Raw genomic sequence first — 26,637 nt, 5'->3', positions numbered from 1 at the left:
CCACTACCCCACTCCCCCCGCCGCGCACAGTGGTCCAGTCCGTCTCCTCACACCTACCCCGCTCCCCCCGCCGCGCGCAGTGGTCCAGTCCGTCTCCTCACACCTACCCTGCTCCCCCCGCCGCGCGCAGTGGTCCAGTCTGGCTCTGCCCCGCTCCCCCGCGGCGCGCAGTGGTCCAGTCCGTCTCCTCACACCTACCCCGCTCCCCCCGCCGCGCGCAGTGGTCCAGTCCGTCTCCTCACACCTGCCTCACTCTCCCCGCGGCGCGCAGTGGTCCGTCGCCTCAGCTCCCCGCCGCTCACGCCGAAGTCCGCGCCCCGGCCCCGCGCTCCGCAGGGTCGCTCGGCTGGCGGCTGAGGGCACCCGGCCCGCAGGCGCGGGCCGGGGGTTGCGATGGCGGCGGCAGGCAGGGAGCCGGCGCGCTTCGTCTGCGTGACCCGCTTCGGCTCGCACCAGTGTGGCTGCGTCCTGCAGCGGGGCGGCCGCGGGGTTCGGGGCCGGGGGAGCCTCGGGCTCGGCTGCAGCCCGGAGCGCCCGCGGGGAGCGGCGGCGGGGGCCGCGGGCGGCGGGGCGCTGCGTCCCGTCCCGGAGCCCGGGGTCCCCGCGGGCCCCTCAGCGGCGCCGGCGTCGAGTGCGCGGAGCGGCCCCGGGCGGGCGGCGCGTGCAGGTGGCGCGATCGGGACGGGCGGGCGGGCGGGGCGGGGTGGGTCGCCGTCACTGTCCTCCGCAGCGGCCCCCGGCGTGGGGCGCTCGGGCTGTGGGCGGCCAGCCCGCGCCGGGGACAGAGGGGACCGCCCTGTCACTCACTTCAGGCGCGTCCCGGAAGGGCCGAGGAGCACGTGGGAGTCGTTTGCGATCAGTTTGAGGCCAAGTCCGAGGGGAGAGGTCACTGGGGGAGCCACAAGGCTCCCCAGAGTGAGGGGACCTTGGTTTCCTGTTAGGATGCGCTGATTTTATAAATTCCCCTAAGGAGACCGACTTCTTTAAGATGTCGAGTCACTTCCTTTCCGTTTGTTCTGTTTGCTTTCGTGCCTTTCAGGGATGCTTTATAGTTTAAAAATGTCCCGTAGGTTTCGCGGGTATCCCCTTCCGTTTGTTCCTGGGCGTTTGAGCTCTGCTACCGCGAAGGCGCTTCCCCTCCCACAGCGTCCTCTAAATGCTTATTGTTTGCGCTTATGAAGCCCTTTGATCTTTAAAAAAAAGAATCAACTTTCTTTAGGATTGATTTACATACATTTTCAGGAGGTTCGACAAAGTTACATGTACTAGTAGCATTTCCATCACTGCCTCTCTTTTGAAGGATCATCCTGTGCTTTTTTTTAAAAAAAAATAGCTTTGTCGAGATATAATTAACAATCCTTTCAACTTGCGCATTTAAACTGCACAATTCAAGTGCACTAAGACATATATATTCTTTACAGAGTTGTGCAGCCATAACCACCATCACTTGTTACCACCCCCGAACCCTATGCCAGTTGGTACTCCCCTTGTTCCCCCTCAATGCCCTGCACCACTCCCAACCCCAGCCCTAAGCAAGCCCGAAACTACTTAGTCTCCATAGATTTGCCTGTTTTGAATGTTTCATGTAAATCAAATCATACAGTGTGTGAGCTTTCCCGATTGGCTTTTATTTCGTGATTTTCGTATGTTAATTTTAGATGCTAATACTTCACTGAATTCGTTTATTATTAGAGTCAGTTTTATTGTTCTTACTCATGATTTTCCAGGTATAGTATTATTTATACGTAGAGATCGTTGTATTTTTTACCCATTCTCATTGCCTGTGATAGATTTGTTTTGTCTTATTGCATTGGCTAACTCCTCAAGTACAATGTCAAATCATAGTGGGGATAGTGGGCATCCTTCCCTTGTTGCTGATCTTAGGGGAGATGCCACTGGTGTTCCCCATTAAATAAGGAACTGGCTTTAGGACTAATACATATTTAAAATGTTAAAATGATCCCTCAATTCTTATTTTCTCCAGTGTTTTGATCAGGAGTGAGCATTGAATTTTGTCGAAGACTTTCTCAGATCTGTGGAAATAAACACGAGATTTATACATGTTACTGAGACAAGCAGGAAATACAGGTGGAAGAAATGTGTGAACAAAGCCCCTAGCATGGATCGGTGGTGCTTAGTGACCAGGGAAGAACTAGAAGCATATTTTGACCAGGTCGGAGTGTGTAGAAAGAGGACTAGAGAAAGGTTTGAAACATGCCATGTTAATTGAAGGAAAAATATGTTTATCTTCATAGAGCAGAGTAAGCCTTTGATCTAAATATTGAACGAGTAGAAGGAAGCCAGGTAGCGAGTGCTGGTAGGCGAGGAAGGGTTGGTGTTCCAGACAAAGGGGAATGCATATAAAGGCTTTGTATTGTGATTTTTTTGTCTTTAGATGCACAAGCTCTTAGGTTTTCTTCCAAGGGTTAATATTTGGGAAGGCAGCGTGGTTCAGGGAGAAGACAGAGAGCTTATTCACTTGACCACTCTCTATGAGCATCTCCTGTGTGTCTGGTGGTGTGGTTAGAAGGATAAGGCAGGCAAGGCCATTGTCCCCTAGAAGATCACAGCCTAATGGTGGAGGCAGTCTAAACACGTGATGTGAAATTGCCGTGTGCTGTGAATGAGGTATTCCTGGGGCCAGTGTTCTGTGCCAGGCTGTCATGCTTGAGAGAAGGCACTGGAGAGATGACCTGTGAGCTGAGTCATGCGCAGATAGAAATTTGCTTGGTGTGTGTGTGTGTGTGTGTGTGTGTGTGTGTGTGTGTGTGTGTTTACACACGTGCATGCACACGGTGTTCTAGCTGGATAGATAGCACGTGCAGTGGCCAAGAGGGATAAGAACAAGACATATCTGAGGGACCACAAGATGTTGTGTGTAGTTGGAGACATAAAGCATCTGACATTGAATGGGGAGGAAAGGAGACTGCAGAGACACGTTGGGACAAGATGCGGTGGACTGGTGTTTGTTTACTCCGCTGTTGGGGACTCACCTTTCAAATCAGAAAACAGAGATTTCTGAGGCACTTCCGGGGCCTGCTTTTAATTTTTTCCCCAGCATAGTATTAGCTAATTGGTAAACTGGTATCACCTGGTGAACAGGAATATGCCAGCAATTGTAAAATATCTCCGAAGGGAGCTCAAGAGACGTTTCTCATTGCCTTTATTCTCATGATAGTGAGCCCTTTAAAACATGTATTAGCCTCGATATTTTACCTTCTCACTCTCTCTCTTTTTTTTCTTAAAAATTAGGTGTAACACAGAAGACCTTCGCTAAAATATTTGATTTTCCAATACCTTTGAATGAAGCATCCAAAATAATGAAGAAAAAGAAAAAGGTATATTATCGAAAAGGGGAATGAGCAATATTTGAATTTTAGATTAAACAGAGTTATACATACTAGTAACATTTCATCTCTAAAGACAAATGTGTGAAGATACTCGAGAGAGTAAAAATAGTTTCATCTTTTGAAAAATTTGATTTACTGAAATGAGAAAATACAATTAATTTAGCAGAAATGGAACTCGGTTTGGAAATATGTATTAACCATAAAAAATAGTCCTTGCAGTGTCGAAGGCATAAAACACACTTTAATCAAAATGTAAGCCACTGAGAGATTTTTCAAAGCATGAAAATATCTTCCATAGAGTATAACAAACTCGGATAGATAATGTAATATAAGAAAATCACGGATTTCGCAGAAAGTAATGTGTCTGTATTGGTTTTACATTGCTCTTTTAAAGGCAAGGGATGCACATTCAGTGTCTTCCACAAAAGCTGACAAGGAAGAACCTTTAGTGTTGACACTTTCACTTCTTGTCCACATGTCATGGTAATTTGAGTGTTTTAAACATATGCAGGAGTAGTCACTCTGCTAATCTTTGATTTCTACCATAAATTTAACACTTCATTTTAAAGAAGTTGTTGGTAATTGCACATAAAATTGTATTTTTTCTGAGCTTCCACTTTGTTTGATTTATAACCCACATAGAGTATAAAGTAGCACTCAAGGTAACTAACGCTTGCAGCAAATGCGTTGTGAGTGTGCACCTAGCCTCCCCACTAAGAAGTATTTCTTCTAAGAACCAGCTCCCTCGGGTGAGGAGGAAAAGGCAATAGCCAATATTTACTTATAACCACTGTGTGCCAAACGCGGGGGCAAGTGCTTTACAAATACTTTCTGTTAATTCTATAATTCAGCGTGTGAAGGCACTTGCCCAGAGTCAGGCAACTGCTAAGTGAAAAAATGACAAAGCCAGAATTCAAGCCGTGGTCTGTTGGCTTCCATTGTCCTCATTCTTTGTATTCTAGTATATTCATGCTCTCCAGTGATTTTGCTGTGGTGTGTCCTAGGAGAAATGTTTAATTCTTAATAGGATAAAATACTAAAAATCAAAGTATTGCCCAGTGGTTTAGCATAGGAATAGCAATTCATTATTTTTATTATCTTTCAAAACAACATTGAATGTATTGCAGCCATTTAGACAGGGTTTTATAGATGTGAACTTTGAAAGGAAACTTCATCCAGGACAGTTAACTTAAATACTGAAAAGAGGAAATGTTAGGAAGTTGGAAAAAGGGATCAGAGAATTCAGAAATCATGGGGGGAAAGTACATTTAAGTTTTAGGTCTCTTAAGTGCTAATATTGCTTTATCATACTGATTGACATGTAACACAGTTGAGTCACTCCCGGTTGCCTCCATCAAAATGTATTCCTGTCTCTCTGCTCAGTGTTCCTTAACTGTGATTCTCTTTTTAAGGTTTCAGTGTGGAATAGAGTACACAAAGTCATTTCTAGAATGCTTGAAGAAAATGAAAAGTATAGACTCAGGTTGAAATGCCAACAATTATCCAGTGAAAGTAAGTTATAATTTTTATTGTACGAAAGGGCTGGCTTCTTTAACAGTTTAGTTACCCTTAGATCACAGTAGTCCAGTAGTTCTCCTAACTGTCACATGCATTAGTGACATGCAGCTATAGAAATAAGGCTACCATATGACCACCATTCACCATAATTAAAAGTGTGACATGTATTAAAGCAGTAAGGTAGAGTAGCCCATAGGGGTACGTGTGAGTGGGGGACTGTAGAAGGTGAATGATGACTGGAATTTACTGAGAAAGGGAACACTCTTGTCTGGTAAATCTGAATTCCAGTGCCAGCTTTTTAATACAGATTACAAAACTCATCCACATTGATGAAGAAAAACACTTTAACGCCAATACAAAGTTATACATTCTGTGTCACTTCGTGTAGGCCCTTCATTTAGTGGCATAGGTACTGTACAGTCCAAGTTAATGCATCTAACAAAATCTGCCCTTGAGTTATGGCCTCGATGTCATTACTTTATTCCTGGAAAACATCTCATAAATTAAACCACATTCTAAAGCTGCATCAATAGTGAGTTTGATATTGTGGCCAAAGCAAAATGAGATGTAATCTAGTATATTTATTACAGTAATTGAAAGTTCCAGAATCTCAAGCAATTAAATGGATGAAATCGCTGTAACTAATAATGCCACATGAACTGATAAATCACGATAGTTGTTTTCTTTACATGCATGTCCTAATACGTGTCACCATGCCGAATGCGTCCGTAGGTTTTCAGTACAGTCCCTTGATGACAATTTCTATTTTGACAGTAAATCTGCAGAATTTAATTCTGTGAAGAGTATTTTCAAATAATAATAATTAGAATGCCATTTTGTAAGCAGTGTAACACCAGAAATTCATTACTGTTTGAGTAATATATCAGTCATAGCATTAATTGTTTGTGAGAATGGTATATGAACCAACGTTCAGATTAGTGGTACTCGATTTTACTTTTCTTGCCCAATTAAGAAGGAGAATGAGGCAGGAGAGGGGGTTAGGAGGAGAAAAGTAGCCAGTGGTTTCGTGGGTGAAAAGGATGTTTGGATGGGCAGCGCAATGTGCAAAAACCTGGACTTTGCTCTGAGTGTTTATCTAGATCCAGTTACTTTAATAAACATACTGAAGTGCATCTGATTTTGCTCTGGCTATACCCTTGAACTTGTTGGGTTCTCTTGTGCCTCAGCAAGAGGCCTTCTGTTAGTCACCAAACAATCTTATAAGGATTATTTAACAACTTAAAATAATGTGCTGTGCTTTTCAGAAATAACCTCTTATAAACAAAAGGTATCCTTATAATTTGTTATTCTGTATTACAATTTTAAAGCAAATTACAAAAACTAATTATGTTTTTAAAATGTAACTCCTATTCTCTTATATTTATTTATTAATGGGAAAACCAATGCTAGAGGCCAACTTGAATTTTCCTTATATTTTATGTTATTCCTACTCTCAAATTAAACAAGATGGAATTTTTTTTATCACCTTCTGGTAAGAATCCCTTTTGATAACAATTGCAAAGTACAGACTTTTAAAACGCCTTCTTTACATCCTACTTCCTCCAACCTTTGGCGCATACCCATTGTTAATTCCGGTCAGTGTCGTTCCTTAAATACAGTGTTTGTTTGGCACATGGTGGGCACTGGGTGTGACCCCTTAAATGTCTGTTCCACCCCAACCTCTGGTCACATATCTCTGAATTTCTTTAGGCTCTTCTACAGTTACTTTTCAATGTCACACGTTCTAAACTGAGCACATCTTTCTCCCTTCCGAACTGTGCCCTGGTTTACTACTCATCTGGACTCATTAAATTTGCAGGGAGAGATCACACCCAGTTTGGTGGGATTTGGAAAGTCATAGAAAAGGTAAGTTGGATGGGCCTCGGAAAAGAGAAAATTGACTCTCACAAACAGGAGTGTGGGGGAGGGGAGTATATTTTAGACATGGACATAAGCGAATTCAGAGAGTCCCAGGAAATGTTCAGGAAGTGCAGTTTGACTAAAGGTCGCTTAAAGGAATCATAGAGAAGATCGAAAAGTTTACTGAGGCCATTTCCATCGTGTGAGTGCTGGGCCAGGCATTTGCACTCAAGTCAGTCGGCAGTGAAGAAACATGGAACATTTTCTTGACGCTTTATTCTAGATGATTTCAAGTATGCAGAAAAGTTGCAAAAATAATACTCCAGAGTAACCTTTACCTTGGTTCACCGAGTTTTAACATCCGGCCACACCGGCTTTATCGTTCTCATACTCCCTCTCTTTCTCTGTATGTGTATGTGAATGGACCTGAAGTCGTGCCCCATAATACTGATCTAGTATGTATATCCTACAAACAAGGATATATCTCTTACAGAACCACACTACAGTTATCAAATTCAGGAAATTTAACATTGATATAATATATAAAACTTCTATATAATCTATTGTCTAGATTCCAGTTGTTTTCATTTGTCCCCATGTCTTTAATGAGATTTTTTTTCCCCTTGTACCTGGTCCAGTCAGTGTATTGCATTTAGTCATCATGTTTCTCTGGTTTAATCCCTAACATTTTTGAAGAGTAGAGGCCAGTCATTTTTCAGACTATCCCTTTGGACTTCCTGACACCTTCTCATGATTTACTCATACTTTGCTTTTTTTTTTTCTGAAACGTCATATAAGTAACATTGCTTCCTTCTCAGAGTATCATGTTTAGAGTCATGTTATCTTCCTTTATCCCTTATCGATGATGTTAACTTTGATCTGTTGACTAAATTGTTGTCCATTTCTCCACCGTATATGTAGCTGCTATTTTTCCTTTTATAATAGAAAGCATTTCATGGAAAGATAATTGGGGACTAAGCACATACCTTTCACATCATTGGTATAGACCATTTTAAAGCAGCGGATTGAGCAGATCCACTGCATTTTGGAAATAACCAGATGCCATTTTGTGGAAGGGTTTGGAAGAGGATGCTGGGCATGGTACCAACAGGCCAAGTGCGAAGTGAAACTCAGAGGCGGTGGAGACTGGGTGTGGGGAATAAGAAAGGGGATACTGAGTTTCGAGAACGAGTAAATAAAAACTAAGGACGTCAAGAGAAGGAACGGGTTTTGTGAAGCCACCGAGTGTTACTTTGGCGTGTTGAATTATAGATGATGGTGAGGTACTCGGGTGAAGTTTCCAGGTGTGGTATCTACACTGCAGAAGGGTCCTGTGTAGTTCTCGCTGGCGGTGAAACCTCAATGCGGGGGTGGAGGCGAGGAGAGGACCCAGTGCAGGATGTGGGGCGATGTCTAGGATGATGAGGAATTCTCAGTTTCCCAGAGGGTCTCTCAGGGCCAAATCGGGAGCAGCGAGAGGATTGTGGAGCTGAGGAGGGTACAGACGAAAGCTGAAGGAGACCAAGGGGTTGGCAGCTCAAAGGAAGGCAGTGACTCAGAGTGTAGGGGGACCAGAAAGTAGGAGTACAGAAATGTGTCCGTTAGGAACATTTTAAGAGTTCCAAGTGATGATACTGTCCAAGCAGTGACCTTGTGAGTGACCGAAGTGGCCTGGAGATAAAGGCCTACGATATAGTGGTTTTGTGACATAGTTCCTATAAATGGGGCTGTTGGAGTCACCAATACTCTTGGCAGGAGTTGGAGTGAAGAAGAAAAATATGAGTTACGCATCAAGTCCATCAGAAGCTTTTCATGGTCTACTAAAGAACATGGAATTTATCAAAATAGTACTTACAGGGAGTGGCCAGCTGTCGTTCTACGGTCTTAGAAATGTTAAAAATTTTCAGTGACTGTTGACTATGACATTTTATATTAACAACATTCAATTTTGTCGCCTTTTATTTAGGATTAGCCTATATTTGGATCTGTTTACCAAAGAAGATTATGAAGATAGAACTTTAAATTGAATCATAATTATTTGTTAATTTTGGTGGTTTTTTTTGTTGGAATTGTGACTTAAATTGTTGAATAGAAAAACTACCTTTTTTATAAATTAGTAGTATCTCTTTGCAAATGAATAAAATTTTTAGTTAAATATTGTTATGCACATGAGTGTTACTTTCAGAATTAATATTTATGCATATACTTTTAAGTTAAACTTATATGTGAAATTTAAATTAGCATATCAGTATAATTGCATGCATTTAAAATTTTTAAATTGCCAATATTTCCCTATTATTAATGAGGCTGCAACTGCTGCTGTATTCATCCCTTCATTTAGATGCAACTTTCAAATTAGATTGTACTAATTTAAAATTTTTGGTTTCCTCACTTTTATAAATTTGATTATTACATGATAAAAATGAACAATTTACATAGCAAAAATTATTTTAGGTGTTAAAACTAATGGTTATTTAAGCTTTCTTTTTGTCCTAAGGAAAAGTAGTAAGTTTATGCAAATTTTATATTATAATATGGAATATTTTAGAAAAATCTTTGTACAAAGATCAGAGGAGGCATTCTTCTCCTTTGCAGACTTCTAATTAATAGACACATTTTTTTTTTAATCAGTGAATGGGAATTTTAGAACTCTGAAAATAATTTAGAAGTGTTTTTCAGTGAAGCCTTTTTATTTTCTATTCGATATTGAGTAACAATCTCCTGTTACCTACACTGGTTGCTCTGCTTTTTGGTGATGCACTCCGTCACCCTAAATCGTATCAAAGGCTCAGGCGGAACTGAAAAATTAAGAGGGAAAGACAAAAACAGGTTTGCCTGTGATGGAACTCCAGGTACCCTGCTCACTTCTTCCCCGTGAGGCGGGACGTCCTCTTTCTAGCCAGGATAAAAGCCCTCGTTGGAGGGCGCTGAACAGCCGGCTCACTTCTCCTGTGGTGACGTTACACAGTGGCAAGAAGAATACAAAGTTCTTACGAAGTAGTACGAGAGGTAAGGACTGTGAGATAATCATGGTTCTGTTTCTTCCTCTCGCTCTCACTTAATTACTTTGGGACTAGAACAGCCTAGGATTTGGGGCAGCATGTCCTTCTGGTGACAGTTTACCACATCTCCCTGTTCCTAGTCGTAGGACACACTGCCTGGGCACGTGACTTAGGCCCCCTCCGGCATGCAGCGTCCAAAGGTCCCCTGGCAGGGCGCGTCATGCAGCTTCTTAGGAGGATTCTGGGTAAATTTTCAGGCTGCTAAATTCTTGGGTAGGTAAAGTTTAAAATTTTAGCTTATGCAACTTACTTGTAATATTTATCGAGTACATGTTATGTTCCAGATTCTGTTCCAGGGACTGGGGGAACACAACATAGACACAAATCCCCGTTTTCAGGAGAAGACAGATAATAAACAAAATAAATAACTAAAATATACAGTGTGTTTAAAAAATAAGTACCATGGAGAAAAAGGAGATGAAGCGTGCCAAGGAATGCAGCGCAAAGTGGGAAGACGAAAGGAAGGCTCCACGTAGAAGGTGACATTTAGGTCAAAAGCAGAAGGAGGAAGCCAGACATGCAGATGTGGGAGGAAAGAGAACAAGAGCATTCTGGGTCCTGAGGATGGAGAAGAGAAGGAAGAGGCCCAGTGAGTAAGCGAGAGCAGGCGCTGTGGTGAGGGCTGCAGAGCCCAGGTTCTGCCATGCCATGTCGAGGACCTTTTCTTCAGAGCTGGGTGGGAAACCAGGGGGCTTTTGAGCAGAGTTTGGGTGTCACCCGAGTCACACCTAACACAACTGTGGCAACTGTTTTGTGAGTGGACTGAAAGGAGGCAAGGGGCCGTCTTGCCTGTGTGAGTTGCTGAGGGATGATTTTTCTTCATTTTTTTTTTATTGTTAGTTTCAGGTATACAGTATGACGGTGAGACATTTATATAAGTTATGAAGCGAAATATTTTTTAATATAAGCATAAAGAAGTCAAGCAAGTGAAACTTGTTGACATAGGGTATTTTCATGAGGAATTTGTAAATACTTAAGTTCTCTTTCCTTGGAGAAGAAATAGAATCCACTTTCTGGGAGGGGTCACTCATATCCTTGTACTTTATTTAAAAATAGGTATGAAAAAAACATTAAACATCACTAATAATCATAGAAACGTAAATCAAAACCACAGTGAGATCTCTCCTCATATCTGCTAGAATGTGGAGAAAAGGGAACCTTTGTTCACTCTCGGTGAGGCTGTAAATTGGTGCAGCCACTAGAGAAGACAGTATGGAGGGTCCCCAAAAGTTAAAATAGAACTACCATATGGTCCAGCAACTCCACTTCTGGGGGTACCCCCAAAGGAAATGAAATAAGTATCTCAAAGAGGCATCTGAGTTCCCATGTTCACTGCAGCATTATTCACAGCAGCCAGATATAGATTCAACCTCAGTGTCTCTCGATGAATGAGTCGACAAAGAAAATGACACACATGCACAGACACACACATCGGAATATTATTGTCTTTAAAAAAGGAAATTCTGTCATTTGTGGCAACCTGGGTGGACATTATGCTAAGTGACATAATGCAGGCACAGGAAGACACATACCGCATGGTCCACTCATATGTGGAGTCTGAAAAGGCGAAGTCAGAAACAGGATGGCGGTTGCCAAGGGTTGGGGTATGGGGGGGATGCAGAGATGTCGGGCAAAGGGTACAAACTTCTGCGGGACGAAGAGTTCCGGAGATCTGGCGTACAGCACGGTGACTATCATCAATGCTGCATTGCGTGCGGTAGTCCTCAATTTAGGCAGCGTTACTCTCTGTGGTTTCAGATACTCGGAGTCAACCAGGGTCCAAAAATATTAAATGGAAGAGTCAAGAGATGAACAAGTTTGAAGTCGTGTGCTGTTCTGAGCAGCCTGACGAAACCTCACGCTGGTCTGCTGCCCCTCGCCTGAGACAGGCATCGTCCCTCCGTCCCGCATGTCGGCGCTTCTGTGCTGCCCGCCTGTCAGTACCTGTCTCGGTTAGCAGATCGACCGTTGGGGCGTCGCAGTGCTTATGTTCAGGTAACCCTCATTCTACTTATCGGTGGCCCCGAAGCTCAAGAGCAGTGATGCTGGCAATTCGGATATGCCAAAGAGAAGCCGTAAAGCGCTTCCTAAGTGAAAACGGGCCTGTGTACAGAAAAAACAGGACGTGTGGGGTTCATACTACTGTGGTCTCGGGCATCCATGGGGTCTTGGGACGCATCTGTACTTGACAGATGCTAAGAGAGTAGATCTTAAGTGTCCTTACCACCCTCCCCCGCCCCCCCCCCCCACACAAATAGTAACTGTGAAATGATGCATATGTTCGCTAGAGTGATCGTGGTCATTATTTCACAATGTGTGTATATATCAAAACATGGCATTGCACACCCTAAATGTACATAATACTTATTTGTTAATTGTAGCTCAGTAAAGCTGGAAGAAAAAATAGGGTTAGAAGCTTACGCTCTGTCATCCTCTCTGGTGTGTCAGAGGGTCTCAGGGCCACAATAGTGACTTCCCACAAGGCCCCCCCATAACACCCAGTGAACTTATAGTTAGTCAACTCTTTAATTTCACCATGTTGGCTTACTAGTCTCTCATAAATCTCTTTTTTTACTCTTATAATTCGACTTTTGTTTTTAAGTTTATATTTTCTAGAACACAGATTTTCTTTTCTCTAGCAGAAAATTATTCATGTTTTTTTTCCTTCATGGATTTAAAAATAACACGTTTTGGGGAAATGAGGAAAAAAAGTATTAAGAAAAGGTGAAATTCACCCATAAAATCATCCAGGAAATAACCTATACACATTTTAAGATCCTAAGTCTTCACATGTTCACATAGTTGAAAAAACATCTATGCAATTTGATTGCTCTTTTTACTTAACATTAGAAACATTCCTCGTGTTAATTTAGTGTTCTATGGCATCATTTTTAATGAGCTAATAATATTTCCTCATATGGGATGAACTGAAATTTCCCCATCTACCCCCTGGTTGTTGATATTTAGGTTGTAAGAACTCAATTATTTTTCTCTTTTAGCCACAATTATGCAAATAATCATGTAGTTTTTCAGAACAATAGCTATTTCAACATAGAAGAACAGAGTACTAAGGGAGCGTATGCAAGAGGAGTTGAATATAGTCTGGGGTCTCAGAGGGGGTATCCCCGAGGAAGTAATATTCAAATGGTTCTGAAGAATCATAAATTGATTAAAGAGGTAGAAAGAGGATGCCTGAAGAGGGAGCCGCAAAGGAAACACCACGGGGAACACCCCTGGGCTGGGACGGAGTGCACGTCTGGAGGTCGGGGGAGCTGGAGTGTCCTTGTAGGGGTAGGGTGGCAGGAGAGGGGGCTTGTAGGGTGGGCAGGGGACAAATACAGGATCAGTTTAAGATTTTGGTCTTTATCTTTAAAAAAAAAAAAAAAAGCCCCTGAAGAGTTCTAAGTAAGGAAACGACACAACCAGAATTTCATCGTACAGAGATGGCTTGGACTGTAGCAGAGGAACAGGTTGGTGGGGAGGAGCGCACCGTTGTCAGGAGACTTGCCAGGGAGGGGGACAGAGGAGGCTAAGGAGGAGGAGTCGCGGTAGGGAGGGCTGGACCCATTTGAGAGATTTGGGAGGGTTATCGGCACTTGGCGATTGCCTGTAGGAGTGAGGAAAGAGCTGTCAAGGATTCCTGAGTATTCTGGCTGGAGCAATGGCTGGGTGGCGGGGCAATTCACTGACGGGACAGCTCTCCGGCGGAGGAGGGGCAGCTTGGAGGGGAGAGACCAGGAGTTGGGTTTGGGGCGTGTCGAGCTGCAAGTGCTTGTGAACCGTCCAAGTGAAGGTGTCAGGAGAATGGTCATATATATGGGTCTGAGTTAAGAAGTCTTTGTCGGAAATAAAATGTAGGAGTTATTGCCATACGAGTGGTATTTGAAGTCACAGGGCGTGATTGTCAAGTATGAGGACAGCCTAGGACAGAGCCCATGGTGGAGGCTGTGCTGCCCAGATAGGTCCCTTGTCAGCACTGAAAGTCTTTGTCCCTCAGCAGTTAGCTGACAGCCTTAGCTCTTAGCCCTCTCCAAAGCTGCCCTCGGCTGAACAGGGCCACCTTGCCCACGGTCTTGCCCAGTTGGGGAAGGCCTCTCAACTGCATCTCAACACTAGACAACCATGAAGGGCCGTCCCAGCTTCACAGGTACTTGTGAGATTGGCTGAAGCCTTTGCTGAGATTATATCTCCATTCCCCTTCTTCCTCTGATCAAGTGTGCTCCCTTTCCTTCTTGCCTCCATCCAGAGATATATACATAATAATAACGTCCCGCATTCAAAGCCCTCAGAGTTGGCTTTTTGGGGAAAATGTTCTGCAACCCAAACTTTGCATTCAATTGTGACTTATTTTACAACATAGACTGGACAACCTTTTGTCAGAAGAGACAGAAGAATGGGTCCTTTAACGGGAAAAGAGTCCTTGGAAGGCCTTTTTAAGGACCTCAGTTTCTAGGCAAAATTCAAAATCTTTCTTAAAGAGCCTTTATTCTTATCAACTTATTTCTAAGTGGATCCTGGACTTTAATTGGAAGGCTCTTTGTAAGTCCTGCTGCTGTCTTAAGCTGATGTCAGTTTTCGCCCCCAGGGCTTGCCTCCTTTAGTTAGAAAGTCTTCTTCGACTGTTTCTAGCCAATCAGAGGAGAACTTCGGACTGGCCCTTCTGCCATTTGCCTTTCTGCCTCTCTATTGTCCTTTCTTTTAAATCAAAAGTAGGCGATGACCCATTTCCTTTTAAAGTGGAAAGAGTCTCATGCTTTTCATAGCTTTCTGACTGCTGTTATTTGAAATTTAAATATAGAGCTCGTAGCAATAGTATGAGCATAGCTTCCTTTTATGCCTGCCTCTGGGAGATTCTTAGAACAGATTTCTAAAAAGCTTATATCACATCATTAAATTTTGAATAAGATTCTTAAACTGACAACTTAACAAGGTTTATAATCAGACATTTAAAAGGCTTTTATTATCTCTTTCATTGGAGATATATCTATACATAGAAACACAACAAAACGCTTAATACTAAGATGCAATCAAGCCAATCACAGAAGCATCACAGATTCTGTGGAACTTATGTATGTAAAGTAATTATTTTCAGATAAAGCATCATTTGAGCCCTTTGGAAAAAGGCATTATATTCACTTTTTTCCCACGTCCAGGTCTGACGAGAGTGTCTCAGGAAATGGAAGTAAAATGGGAAAATATACATCAGTGAAAATAAAGACTAAGGTTTAACATTTGATAAATTTGGGAGAAATGGGAAGTAGGAAAAGGTGGAGAAATAAACATGAACTAATTATCTCATTTACGTGGAAGATCAAAAGAATTTGTTTTATTCTTGAGGCTGAAAGATGTATGTCGATTCAAATATGTTTTTGATATCATTAAAAAATAACCAAAGACATAATCTTAAAACATACGTGTCCCTTCCAAGTAACTAAAGTGTATGTAGAACACAATGAAGGAAATAATAAGAAACCATAACAATTAATGACAAGTATAAGACAATACATGCCATTGTAAGAGTTAATTATAAGGAGTTAAAGTCCCATATTAAACAGATTACTTAAAATGACCTAGTCAAGAAGTAAAGCCCAGTTATACAAGGCTGGGAAGAGCCACTGGAAACCGTAGAAGGAAGGGTTTGCAATTGTATTTTAGGTGGAGAGGAATTCTAATCACAAAATACTAAATGAACTAATCATGTTAGACCATAAAAGCAAAAGTCACAAGATGTGACATCATGAAACTATGTACCAAACAACATAACTTTAATGCAAAAAGAAATAGCACGACAATAATGGAAAATAGCAACACCCGTCTCTAATTTCTTGGCAGGTCAAGAAAGTGAAAAATCATTGAGGGTATAGAAGATTTAAATGACTCAAGGAACAAACTTGATTTAACAGTTAATGTATAAAAATCTCTATAGAATGTGACTTCTTTCCTTATTCTCAGAGAATTTAAACAGAAACAATTCATATCTTAGGTCACAAAGAAAATTTAATACATTCCCCAAAGCAGAAAATATACAGAAAACACTCTTGGACTACATGCAATAAAATTAGAACTAGTTTCAAAATATATAAATTAGCAACGATGAAAACTAAGCATTTGGAAATCAAAATGAAACAATACTATTTTACCAAATGACTCGAGTCAGAGAAGCAAATCTTCAGTTATAAAATATTGAGGAATGATAATGAAAAAGCAGCACTGTTTCAGAGGTAAATTAAAGTAATGGCATTCATTTCTTTTATTATCAAACAGGGAGAAGGCAAATCAATAAAGTAGAGATTTGTCCTGGGTTTTCAAAAGAGAAAAATAAACTTAAGGAAATGAGAAAGAAGAAAACAGTGTTTTAAAGGGTATAAATTAATAAATTAGAACACTTAAAAAAAAAACCTGATTAAGAGCTAGTTTTAAAATTGCTTGTCTAAAAGAAAATAAAATTGCTTATCTAAAAATTAAATAAATAAATAAGATTGCTTAGCTAATAACTGAATAAGAGTAGATATTTATTTTGGACTTGTAGATATTATGCTAAGCAGTGTACGTGTATTAACTCATCTAATTTTTATAACAATCGTATACAGTATTAGTAGTACCCTCAATTACAACGAGGAATTTGAGGCACAGAGAAGTTAAATAACTTACTGAAGATCATAAATCTAGCAAGTGGCAGAGCCGATATTTGACCCCAGATGACCTGGTTCCAAAGGCTGTGTTCTCAATTCCCACACTATACTCACAATTATTAAAGAAAATGGTTACAAACTCATAGAACCAGTAAATAGCAATTAACATTTTCTAAGTGAAAACAATGCATGTAATATTATTGCTAAAAACTTGAGTGATTTAAAGAATATTCCGTATAAGCAATTTATGATGAAAGCCGCCTAGGATTATTAGACGATGCACAAAAGAATAGATATGTCTTTATTTCACCCAATATGCCAACTTATGGGCGTGTCATCAAGTTAAGAGTAAAGCTGACAAACTTTAAACTGTTCGGTGCAGTTTTGTGGCATACAGATATCCACTTTTTGGAAACCCTTCCTTCCTTCCTTCCTTCCTTCCTTCCTTCCTTCCTTCCTTCCTTCCTTCCTTTCTTCCTGCCAAGAAATCGTTTTGTCCACGTCAACGGTGTGGCAGTGAATCAGGGCTCAAATCCCAGTTCCTGGTGCTCGGGCAGCTTCGTGACCTTATCTGAACTGTGTGATCACAGCGGCGTTGAGAGAACAGTCCTGTATGTTTATGTGGTGCTCGCTCTGAGTGAGACGCTTTTCTCACCTTTTTACGTCTGTACCTTACGCCAACCCCATCGTGAAGGTGCTGTCAGAAGTCACATATTGCCAATTACGGAAATAGTCCGAAAGAGCCTGGAAAAGTGCCCACTGTGTGGGTGAGACTCGATACATATGAGTTCCCCCTCTTTTCCTTCCACAGGTCAGAGCACAGCGCAGGTCCCGAACCATTCTGTATTTCATAATTTTGTTCTGGAAGATTGTAAGAAGTGGCGCCTTCTCCTAATAAAAGTATCTTTCTAGATATTTTAGGGGCTCAAGGATTGCTGGTTTTATGGTGCAGCTTACTTTTTTAAAAATTATAATTGGTGGTGGTCAGAATCCCTCCCACTTTCTTGAAACCATTTTATCCCGCGCGGTGGTTGTGGCCATGCATGAGAAACAGCAGGTGGTGCCAGATGACAGATGGTGTGGGAGCCCGGTCCCCGGTGGGAGGGGGCGCGAGCCGGCGAGCAGGCAGGCGGCTGCCAGCAGCTCTTCCCCGCTCGCTCGCTCGCAGCTCGCGCGTTCTCAGAAGCTCCGGGTCCAGACGCACGCGAGGCGCTGTCCCTTCAGCACCACGAGCTCGGGCTGAGGAGGGAGGACTCTCGGCCGGCCTCCGCCTCCTCTTCGAATTGGCTTAATCTGCTCTGACCCCCAAGAGTGCAGCACAGTAAGTAGGCATTTGTTGTTGTTGTTGTTGTTTGCTTTAACCACTCCCCAATATCCTCCAACCCTCTACCATCCCTTTCACCCCCGTGGCAGCCCTATTCTGTCTAATAATGTTCTAGCAGCAGGATTGACACGAGACGTTGGGTTGTGCTGGGCTTCTGGGGGTGGGGTGGGAGCACCATTAGACTTCCAAGGGAACCGGAGAGGAATAAGTGTGATTTGTTTATTCAGTTGGCAATCTTACAACACGGGGGTTGCTAACTTTCCATGGAAGCAAAAGAAAAAAAAAAAACGGCCTTTTGCTATGGAAGACATGGAGGCATTCCATGCCTGAATAACAGGATCGGGTTCAAGCCAGCCCTTTTTTGTCTTGGGGAATTGTACCTCCTATACAACCTACATATTATGTAAAAGGGTGCACGGCACATGGAGACGTTGAATGTATTTATTGTGTTTTAGGGAGATTGGTGAAGGAAAACCAGTATAATAAAATAGCAACCAGAGTGGTAAGGTGAAATTTATCATACTGCAGGGTAATCCAAAATAATGGGATTTAATTTTGCAGTCAGAATAAGCTTTCCACTGAGATTATATGCCTACGTTAGCTCTAGAGTCTTGGATATATTTTTTTATAGCTTGTATTGTGTGTGTGTGTGTGTGTGTGTGTGTGTGTGTGTGTGTGTCTGGGATTTTCCTTGAGTTTCCCAAATGTAAGGGCTGTTGAGCCCTGGGGGCAGATGGCTCATTTCGATGATTATAGAAGTTTGAGCGGATGATGGGAACCATGTCAGGAAATCTGGGGGTACAGCAACGACTATGGTCTCTACACCGAAAGCCGCCGGAGTGGAGCCGTTGAGGACAGCGCTGTTTGCTCTTTCCCTGCCTCGCCTCCCCCCTGTAACGAGACTCCCCCTGCTCGCCTTAGGTCTGGGAAGAAAGGCGTAAGGATGGTGAAGCTGAACAGTAACCCCAGCGAGAAGGGAGCCAAGCCGCCTTCAGTGGAGGATGGCTTCCAGACCGTCCCTCTCATCACCCCCTTGGAGGTTAACCACTTACAGCTGCCTGCTCCAGAGAAGGTAAAGCAGGCGCCCCCCTCCCCGTCCGTGCCCCTCCGCCCCCACCGCAGGAAATAAAGCACCCCCAAACCCTTTTCCTTCCTCATCAGCCAAACACGGTCCCTTTCCCGTTAAGTGTAGTTATTCCCTGCAGAGACGGCACGTCTCGTGTGTTATTTCAGACTGATGGTAAGTGTTTATTCATTTTTTTTTTTTGGTTCACATATACATACATGGGCAAGGAAAGTAAGCTTTCCTTTTTAAAGTTTCATCATAGCAGATGAATACTAATAAGCTTCTAAATAGTGACAGGGACAATCGCCTTGATTTTTGGGGGGAGGGGTTTCAGAAATTGACTGGTTAAGATTCGAGGAGAGAGAATTGGACGCAGTCCAACAAGCATTTAGTTTGCACCTGCCAAGGCCCTGTGCCTGCCCTAGGAGTTGGTTATAAAAAGACAAATTCCAGGATCCCTGTCCGGTACAGCGTCTGATGCATGCACCACGGTAAATGCTCTACCTGGGCATTGCGAAGGTTATGAAAGCACAGAGGTGGAAACGACTAAATTCTGCTGTGGTGGGGGTGGGGGTCGAGGGGAGGGGGTGTTACCGAGAGGCCAGGTAAAGTCAGCTGCAAAGGAGAACATTTGAATTTGGCTTTTTAAGGTGAGTAAAGCCCTTCCAGGTAGACCACGGGAGGAAAAGGCGTTTAAGGCAAAGCGCACGCATGCGCAAAGCGTGGAGAGCGCTGAGGAAATAGCATGCCTGGAGTAGTGTCTCCGGGGGAGGCGTGGCTGGAAATGAGTGACTGGCCGATGGCACATCTCCTGACATGGGAGTGGTCCATGAAGAGTGGAGGTGGGCATTCGTGCAGAGGGGTGTGCGTGGCGGCGGGGGGCCGTTAGCCCATGGACGCGGGCGGGAGCAACTCATCGTTTAAGACCCATCCGAGAGAAGCTGGGGTTTCGCAGCGGGGGCTTTGGCACGCTGTGAGAGAGCTGTGGAGGCAGGCGGTGGGTTTCCCTGGCCGAAGCGTGAACAATGGATCATTCCGTCTGTTTGATTTCCTCATTGGCGTCTCCAGGAAGGCATTGTGTGTCTTAACCAATTGGCTCCAGCCAATGAACAGAAGGGGAGCCAAAGCTAGATAAAGGGCCCAGGTGATTGGCTGGGGGCTGAGTCATCTGTTTTGAAAGTGCAGAGGTTGGCAATGTGAGAATGTGCACGGGGGTGGCAGAGATGAAGCCCTGAGCCATCCTGGGAAACTGATAGTGCCTTTAACAATAAAATTCCAGCGGGCAAATTAACAATAAAGGAATGCAAAGGGACGGTATTAATTGGGTATCTGCTACATGCATAGCAGAGGTTCTTGGATTTTGACTGCGTGTTAGGGTCACCTGGGGAGTTTTTAAAACTCCCGAAATCTAGGCCACGCCCCGGAATGACTGTATCAGACTCTCTGGAGTGAGACGCGGGCTTGGTGTTAATGAACTCTCTTCAGGTGACTCCTGTGTGCAGCCAAAGCTGGGGACCGCTGTGTGGGATGCACGTCGCCCCTGGGAATCCTGGAGTTCGCACTCATAGAGGTGAAAACAATGAAGGCGCAGAGAAGTTTGGTTAGTTATCCAGGCTCACGGGAGGAGCAGCCCTGGCATCCGAGCCAGCCATATCGGAAGTTGGGGAGAAGGGGGGACCATCTCTCAAGGTTTTATGGGGCTTCAGGATACGTCTCCATTCGTCTAACAGCTACAGCCTCGAAGAGCTGCATGTCCCTGAGAGGTTCGCAAGGGAAAGGGACTGGCGAGGAGGCCACCTGTCCCTCTAAGCCCTGTGCGCACCTGCAAGTCATCCAGAGACACTGTGGCCTCTGTCTCTGCTTCTTCCCCTGCCCGTCCCTCCCTCCTGCCTCAAAGGGCTTCCTTCCCTGATAGAGACAGGGGACAGGTCTGACAGCCAGTGAGCACCCAGTCCAGATGGACCAAAAGCCGTTCCGGAGCCTGAAAGGCAAACACCCTGGGGACTGGAAAGGGAGCCCAGTGCGCCCTGAAAGGTGCAAACCCCACACCGCAGACTCCCTCCGATGTTCATGACAAAGGCTTCCTGTGGGTGGGCCTCAGTGTCCTCCTCTGTGGGGTGGGCCACCAATCACCCCTCATAATGGTCAGACCACAGACAGTGGCTCACAGGTACAGTGCCTGGCACAGAACCGAACATAAAAACATAGTTAAATGACATTTTTAAGTGCTCTCTAAATGCTAGACGCGGTTCTCAGCCACATGTACACACGCGCGTGCACGCACACACTACACACACACTACACACATGCACACACACGTACGCACACACTACACGCACGTACATGCACAATTTCCTTTTATCCTTTCCATAGTTAATAAGACCCAATAAAGAAGTTATTTAATCTGGTTTTTAAAGATGATGAAACTCGGGTGCTGAATGGAAAGGTCACTTCCCAAAGCAATATAGCTGGTGAGCGTCTTGGCTATGCCTAGAGGACAGAGAACCCAGGTGGCGTTGTTCTAGATGCTTCCGCCTGGGCCGGAACGGGAAGCCTGCTGGCCTGAGTGTCCATGGACTGTGGCTCGAGCTTGAGCCCAGTTGTCACCTCACAGTGGGACCCGCGTGAATTCTCTCCTCTGCCGGGCTCTGTCTTCTCTCCTCTTAGTGGGAAATCACATTAGCCATTTTCTGTGCCAGTTTTAGGATTTCATCATCTTTGCATTATAACCTTTATATTTTAACACGTCTGTTCTGACATTAGAACAGATGTGTTAAAGTGAATTCCACTCAAAAAGCCAGGTGGATCTTCCAGATGCTTAACTATCAGCACAGACAGCTCCCCTGGACACCTTCCCTGACTGCCCACAGTTACAGCCATGGTTACACCTGTCATTCTGGAAGGTATTCTTTCGCTCATCTACATATCCAGCACTCCTCGCTGGGTGCCTTCTATGTAACAGGCATGGTGCTGGGCGATGCACACCCACCATGAAGAGTCGGACGCGGCCGCTGCCTTTGCCGGGCTTCCAGTCCAGTGGGGGAGAGGACGCCAAACAGGCCGTCGCACAAATAGAAATGCAGAGGCACCAGTCGCGAGGAGGGCTGATATGGACAGAGTAAGGTGCTGTAATGCAAGAGAGGATAAGACTTCAGGGGGCCTCACTATGATGGGAGGGTGGCCAGGGGACATCTGAGGAGGAAACTCTGCCCTAGGTGGGCTGGTGAGGGGAGTGGGGGACAGAGGGCTCAGCGTCGAGGGCACTGAAGGCAGAGTTAGGAGGCCAGGTCGCCTGGGCTCACTGAGTGACAGGGAGAGACTCGGAAGTGGGTGCCAGTTCACGTGCGGCCTGGCGAATTTTTTTGAAGGGATTTAAAGCAGAAGAGTGAAAGAATCAGATTTCTATTTTAGGGAGATTCCTCTGGCTGCTGGGGGCCACCCGAGGGACAGGGACTCCTGCTTGTTTCCTAGTCCCTTCTTCCTCTTTCCTCCCGATCGATGCTCCTGGAAGCAGCAGAGCAGCCGCCCCCACAGAGGTGGCCGGGTTTCCTGCGCACCCCCCCCCCTCCCCGTGAGGAGTGGGGAGAAGAGAAAAGGGTGGAAGCAGGAGGTGGCCCAGCAGAAGGCCACGGCCATGGTCGTGAAGGAGGTGGCGGTGGCGGTGGGAATGGGGAGGGGCCGTGCCGCTGAGGGGGATTGCCCGCCAGGCCTGAGGGCCCTGGCCCTGCCTCCTCTCCGAAGTCCTGGCAGTGGGTGGTGGGAAACGCCAGCTCGAAGCCTGGCTTAGTCCCTCCCCTTGACAGCGTGGGAGGCAGACACGAATCTCAGCAGTTGGGTGGCTTTCTCCGGGCCAGGGGGGCAAGCTCTCGAGGGGCTGGAGCATCAGTCTGCAGACACCAAGTTTCGGGGCATGCCTTCGGGGCCTTGCTGTCTTTGGTTTATCCGAGGGACCACAATAACCCAGATGTCCCCACAAACCTTCTGTGGGGTCACTGTCATTATCCCCATTTTACAGATGTAGAAACAGGCTTGGAAAGGTGAAATGCAATCCTAGGACACACCAAAAGCGAACAGTGCAGGCAGGTATGCTGGGAGGTGCCAGCCAACGGATGGCCGGTAGGTCTGCAGAAGGCGAGCCACAGGAGAGCACAGCCCCACCTTGGCGAAGCCCCAGACGCCTCGTGCATTTGGCAAGCCAGCTGCCAGGCCCCGGGCAAACGTCCCTTTCCTTCCTACTGATTACTGAGTCTTGACACATCCCAACTCACCTGCTCATGGGAGCAAAGGAATGCAGACATTTGGAGATCAATTATCGATCTTGGCACACTTCATATTTTGTGTGGTAGACCTCATGTGCTGTGTAGTCCTAGAGACCTAGGTTCACGTCCCAGCTGAGCTGCTTATTTACTGTGTGCCTTAAGGGGAGTTGCTTACCCTCTCTGGGCTTTGGTTTCTGCCAGCTGTAAAGTGAGCATGGGATTTACCAACAGCGTTACTGCAAGGGAGAGGCATGAACATCGTCTAAAGGCATTCAGGCGGTGCTCATGGACGCAGCTCCCTCTCCTGCTCTGGGCATCGAGCATGTGTGTCCTCAAGCTGATGTTCTTGGAAGCTGACTTTAAACATAAAATATGCTGAGAAAGATGGGGTTTCGAGAGCAGGGTGCAGGGGCTGGACCAGGTGGACCCAGAGAGGTGTCAGGCAGAGGAGACGCTGTTCTTGCGACTGAGTCCTGTGTTCCTTCTTGGCCTCTCTTGTGGCTTCAGAGAGAGTTTCTTTTTCTCCCTGACACACAGGATCAAGAACCATCAGCCTTTCCCTGGGGAGCAGCGGACATGTCCATCTCTGCCGGTCATGGAGCCCCTCGTCCTGCTTCTCAGAGGTTCCCAAGAGATGGGTTATAAATCACCCCAAACTGGGGAAAAGGCTCTGACTTGGCGATTCCAATAAGTACATATCGAATGAGCACTAGGCATGTAAAAAAAACCCATTATAACTTAAAAACCTAATTTTAAAGAAAATATAGCTTTCTATCTATCAGATTGGCAGAAAAAAAAATCGACAATGCCTAGTGTTGCTAACACTAGTGATAAACGGATCTCAATATACTCTTGTTGGTTATGTAACCGGGTACAATGTTTTTCAGAGGGTGTTTGGACATCGTTTATAAAATTTAAAGTATACCATTTTGTTGGTATGCTTCCTACTGAGAGGAAGTTATCCTATGGGTATAGTTGTGCAAGCGTAAAAAAAAAAAAACTGGAAACAACTGTAATGTTCCATGAGAAGGAACTAGTTGGATTAATTGGTGCTGGATGAAGAATACTAAGCGATCGTTGGAAAATGAGGCAGATTTGCTAATGTGACAGACACCTCTCTCGGTCGAAGAACTTTAATGAGTGTGGCATGGAGCGATCCCAGCGGTGGAAACACGTGTGTGCGTTTTATTATAATTCACAAAACATTGTCAGAAAGACACGCAAGAAACCAATAAATGGTTAACACGTAAGAATGAGGAGGCAGGACCGTTCGAAGAATTTTATTCTATAATTTTTAATACTTTTTACCGTGAGCATAAATCAAATTTTCTATATTTAAAAAAATCACCCCAATTTCACAGACGGGGAAACAGTCTCAGGGAATTTAGGTGACTTGCTCACGTTCACGCACAGAGAGGCTACCGTGGAGTTAGCTAGTGTCCCTGCCCGGACACCAGGGAGGCGTTACGGCTGTGCGGTTGGAATTCAAACCTTGAATTGCTGTGTGACCCTGGGCAAGTGTATTAACTGCTCTGACCCTCCAATTCCTCACTGTTGAAATGGGAACCATAATATCTTCCTCAGAGCTGGTTAAAGGGTGAAAAGAGAAAACGCAGGGGGACCATTTGTCACAGGCTCTGGCGCAGAGTGCGTGCTCCGTGCAAGCTTGTTATCATTGTTGTCGTCACCGTTACCATCAGCTCGGGCCCCGGATCTTCGTTCCTGGAGAGCACAGGGGCTGGCCCCGGGCCACAGGGATTGTTGAGAGGGGTCGTGGCCTGAGCCTCTGGACCATAGATGGTAGACTTGGTGGCAGAGCCGGGGATCTCCACGGTGAGATTCTGGCCCAGGGAGTGAGCTCTGCTGAGAGCAGAAGGTGCTAGAAAGTCCCTGGGGAGAGTCTTACAGAGACTCGCTCATGTTGCCACATAGTTGGAGAGTCATAGATGCATTGGACGCACTGGTCTGTTTGAGACGCGTCCATTCTGCCCGAGAAAGCAAAGGCTCAACAGGGAAAACAGACTTGATTCTGTGCAATGAACCCCAGACTGAGAATTGGCAGCTCCGTTGCCGCGGCCCACCTCTGACCCCGTCTTGCTGCGTAGGAGATCCCTTCGCGGGCTCCCGTCCTCCATCTGTGAGTCGCTGGGACTGGACAACACCCCACCAATGTCCTTTGAGCACTGACATCTTCTCTTGTATCCTGGGCTTAATTACTAAGCTTCTAGGGTGTAGGGAAAGACCCAAAGAGATGGAATGCGGGGTGAGGAGTGAGGAGGGCAGATGGGAGCGCGTTCCCAGCCAAGCAACTCAGGCCCATGGGGGCAGCTTCCTTTGTTCATTCATTCATTGACCGCACTTGCGGGGCCTCTGCTCTGTACCAGGTGCCATGGGATCAGAGTGTGAGTGTGATGATTCTTGAACGATGACCTTCCTGCCTCGGTGGCCCTTGGTTCTGAGCCGGAAGCCCAGGTCCGCGTCGTGGTTGCTGTGCAAGCTTATGGGGGCATCGCTGCCCCCTGTGATGGAGAGGACTTGCTGAGATACAGGAGTGAAGCTTTTGGCACATGACAAGTGCCCCAAGCGACATAATATTTTACCTTCACCCCTATGAAAGCGTTAGCTTGTTAGCTTGTTTAAAAACAGACGAACAAACAAAAAACAAAACAAAAACAAAACACGATAGCTAGGAAAGAGCACGGCGACCTCGCGTTTGAAGATCAGCTCCGCCGCTCACCAGTCGTGTCATCACAGGCAACATGACAGTCTTCTGGGGCCAGATTTCCTCATCTGAAACACGGGCATGATGATAATTTCAGAGGAGAGACGTGAGGATTGAGGGGGATGTTTGTTGTAAGGCGAGTTGTGGAAAGGAACTGAGTGCGTGCAACTCGGAAGGGCCCCGCGCACAGGGCCTGGCACGTAGTAGGTCCTCGGCCGCCAGCCATTCACTGCCCTGCTCTGAACTCTCCTCTTGGCTCTGGGGATGAGCCGAAGGATGCGGCTTCTGTCTGTTTTTGGCCTGTGCAAGTCCATCTCGTAAAAATACGATCTCGCTCCTCATCAGCGCTTCTGTGCTTTTATTTATTGTTCCTGCCCATCCATGTGGGGACCTCTTCATTATTGATAATCCCGGGAAGTAGTATTTTAAATTTTTATGATCTGTACTTGGCGCCATCTGAACCGCCATGTATTATCTGGCCTTGCCAGCGAAGGGGGAATGGATCCAGCTGAGGGGTCCTTGCGGGATGAATAATTTATCCCATTCTCACAATGCCAATTATGTTAAATGATGTTCTTCAGACCCGTCCCCCCCCCCCAACAGGACAATGGGGCTGATATGTAAATATGAAAAGAAAACAAATTTATTTATTTGCCCAAAACCACAATGATATTTTAAAATCTGGAGGAGGTTCATTTTTCAAATATATGTAAAACCCCACTTTGAATAATAAAAAAGAGGAGAAAGAATTTTTCCTCTCCTCTCTTCATCCCCCTCCCCGCCCCTTTCTGTTGTTATTCATGGAGCCCAGGGCTCTGTTTTGCTCCATTTTTTTTTTCAACTG

General features: G+C 45.0%; 2 protein-coding genes across 2 annotated transcripts in view; both read left to right on the top strand.

The window, feature by feature from the left end:
- Positions 1-393: 393 nt before the first annotated feature.
- Positions 394-8,804, top strand: CUNH5orf47 (chromosome unknown C5orf47 homolog). The gene is made up of 5 exons (XM_036223969.1): positions 394-667; positions 3,253-3,338; positions 4,763-4,862; positions 6,688-6,734; positions 8,695-8,804. The coding sequence occupies exons 1-5, from the start codon at positions 394-396 to the stop codon at positions 8,698-8,700; spliced, it is 513 nt and encodes a 170-aa protein (XP_036079862.1). The 3' UTR covers positions 8,701-8,804.
- An 8,719-nt stretch (positions 8,805-17,523) lies between these two features.
- The window catches only part of NSG2 (neuronal vesicle trafficking associated 2), a 41,741-nt gene continuing 32,627 nt past the window's right edge, over positions 17,524-26,637 (top strand). Inside the window, exons 1-2 of the mRNA XM_016145117.2 lie at positions 17,524-17,743; positions 18,668-18,818. Of these exons, the coding sequence (XP_016000603.1) occupies positions 18,690-18,818 (129 nt within the window). The 5' untranslated portion in view covers positions 17,524-17,743; positions 18,668-18,689. The remainder of the gene's footprint in view (positions 17,744-18,667; positions 18,819-26,637) is intronic.

This window comes from Rousettus aegyptiacus, unplaced genomic scaffold (genome assembly GCF_014176215.1).
Source record: "Rousettus aegyptiacus isolate mRouAeg1 unplaced genomic scaffold, mRouAeg1.p scaffold_m13_p_7, whole genome shotgun sequence".
Lineage (NCBI taxonomy): Eukaryota > Metazoa > Chordata > Mammalia > Chiroptera > Pteropodidae > Rousettus > Rousettus aegyptiacus.
The sequence above is the reverse complement of the archived record's forward strand: the minus strand, read 5'-3'. Positions and strand labels throughout refer to the sequence as shown.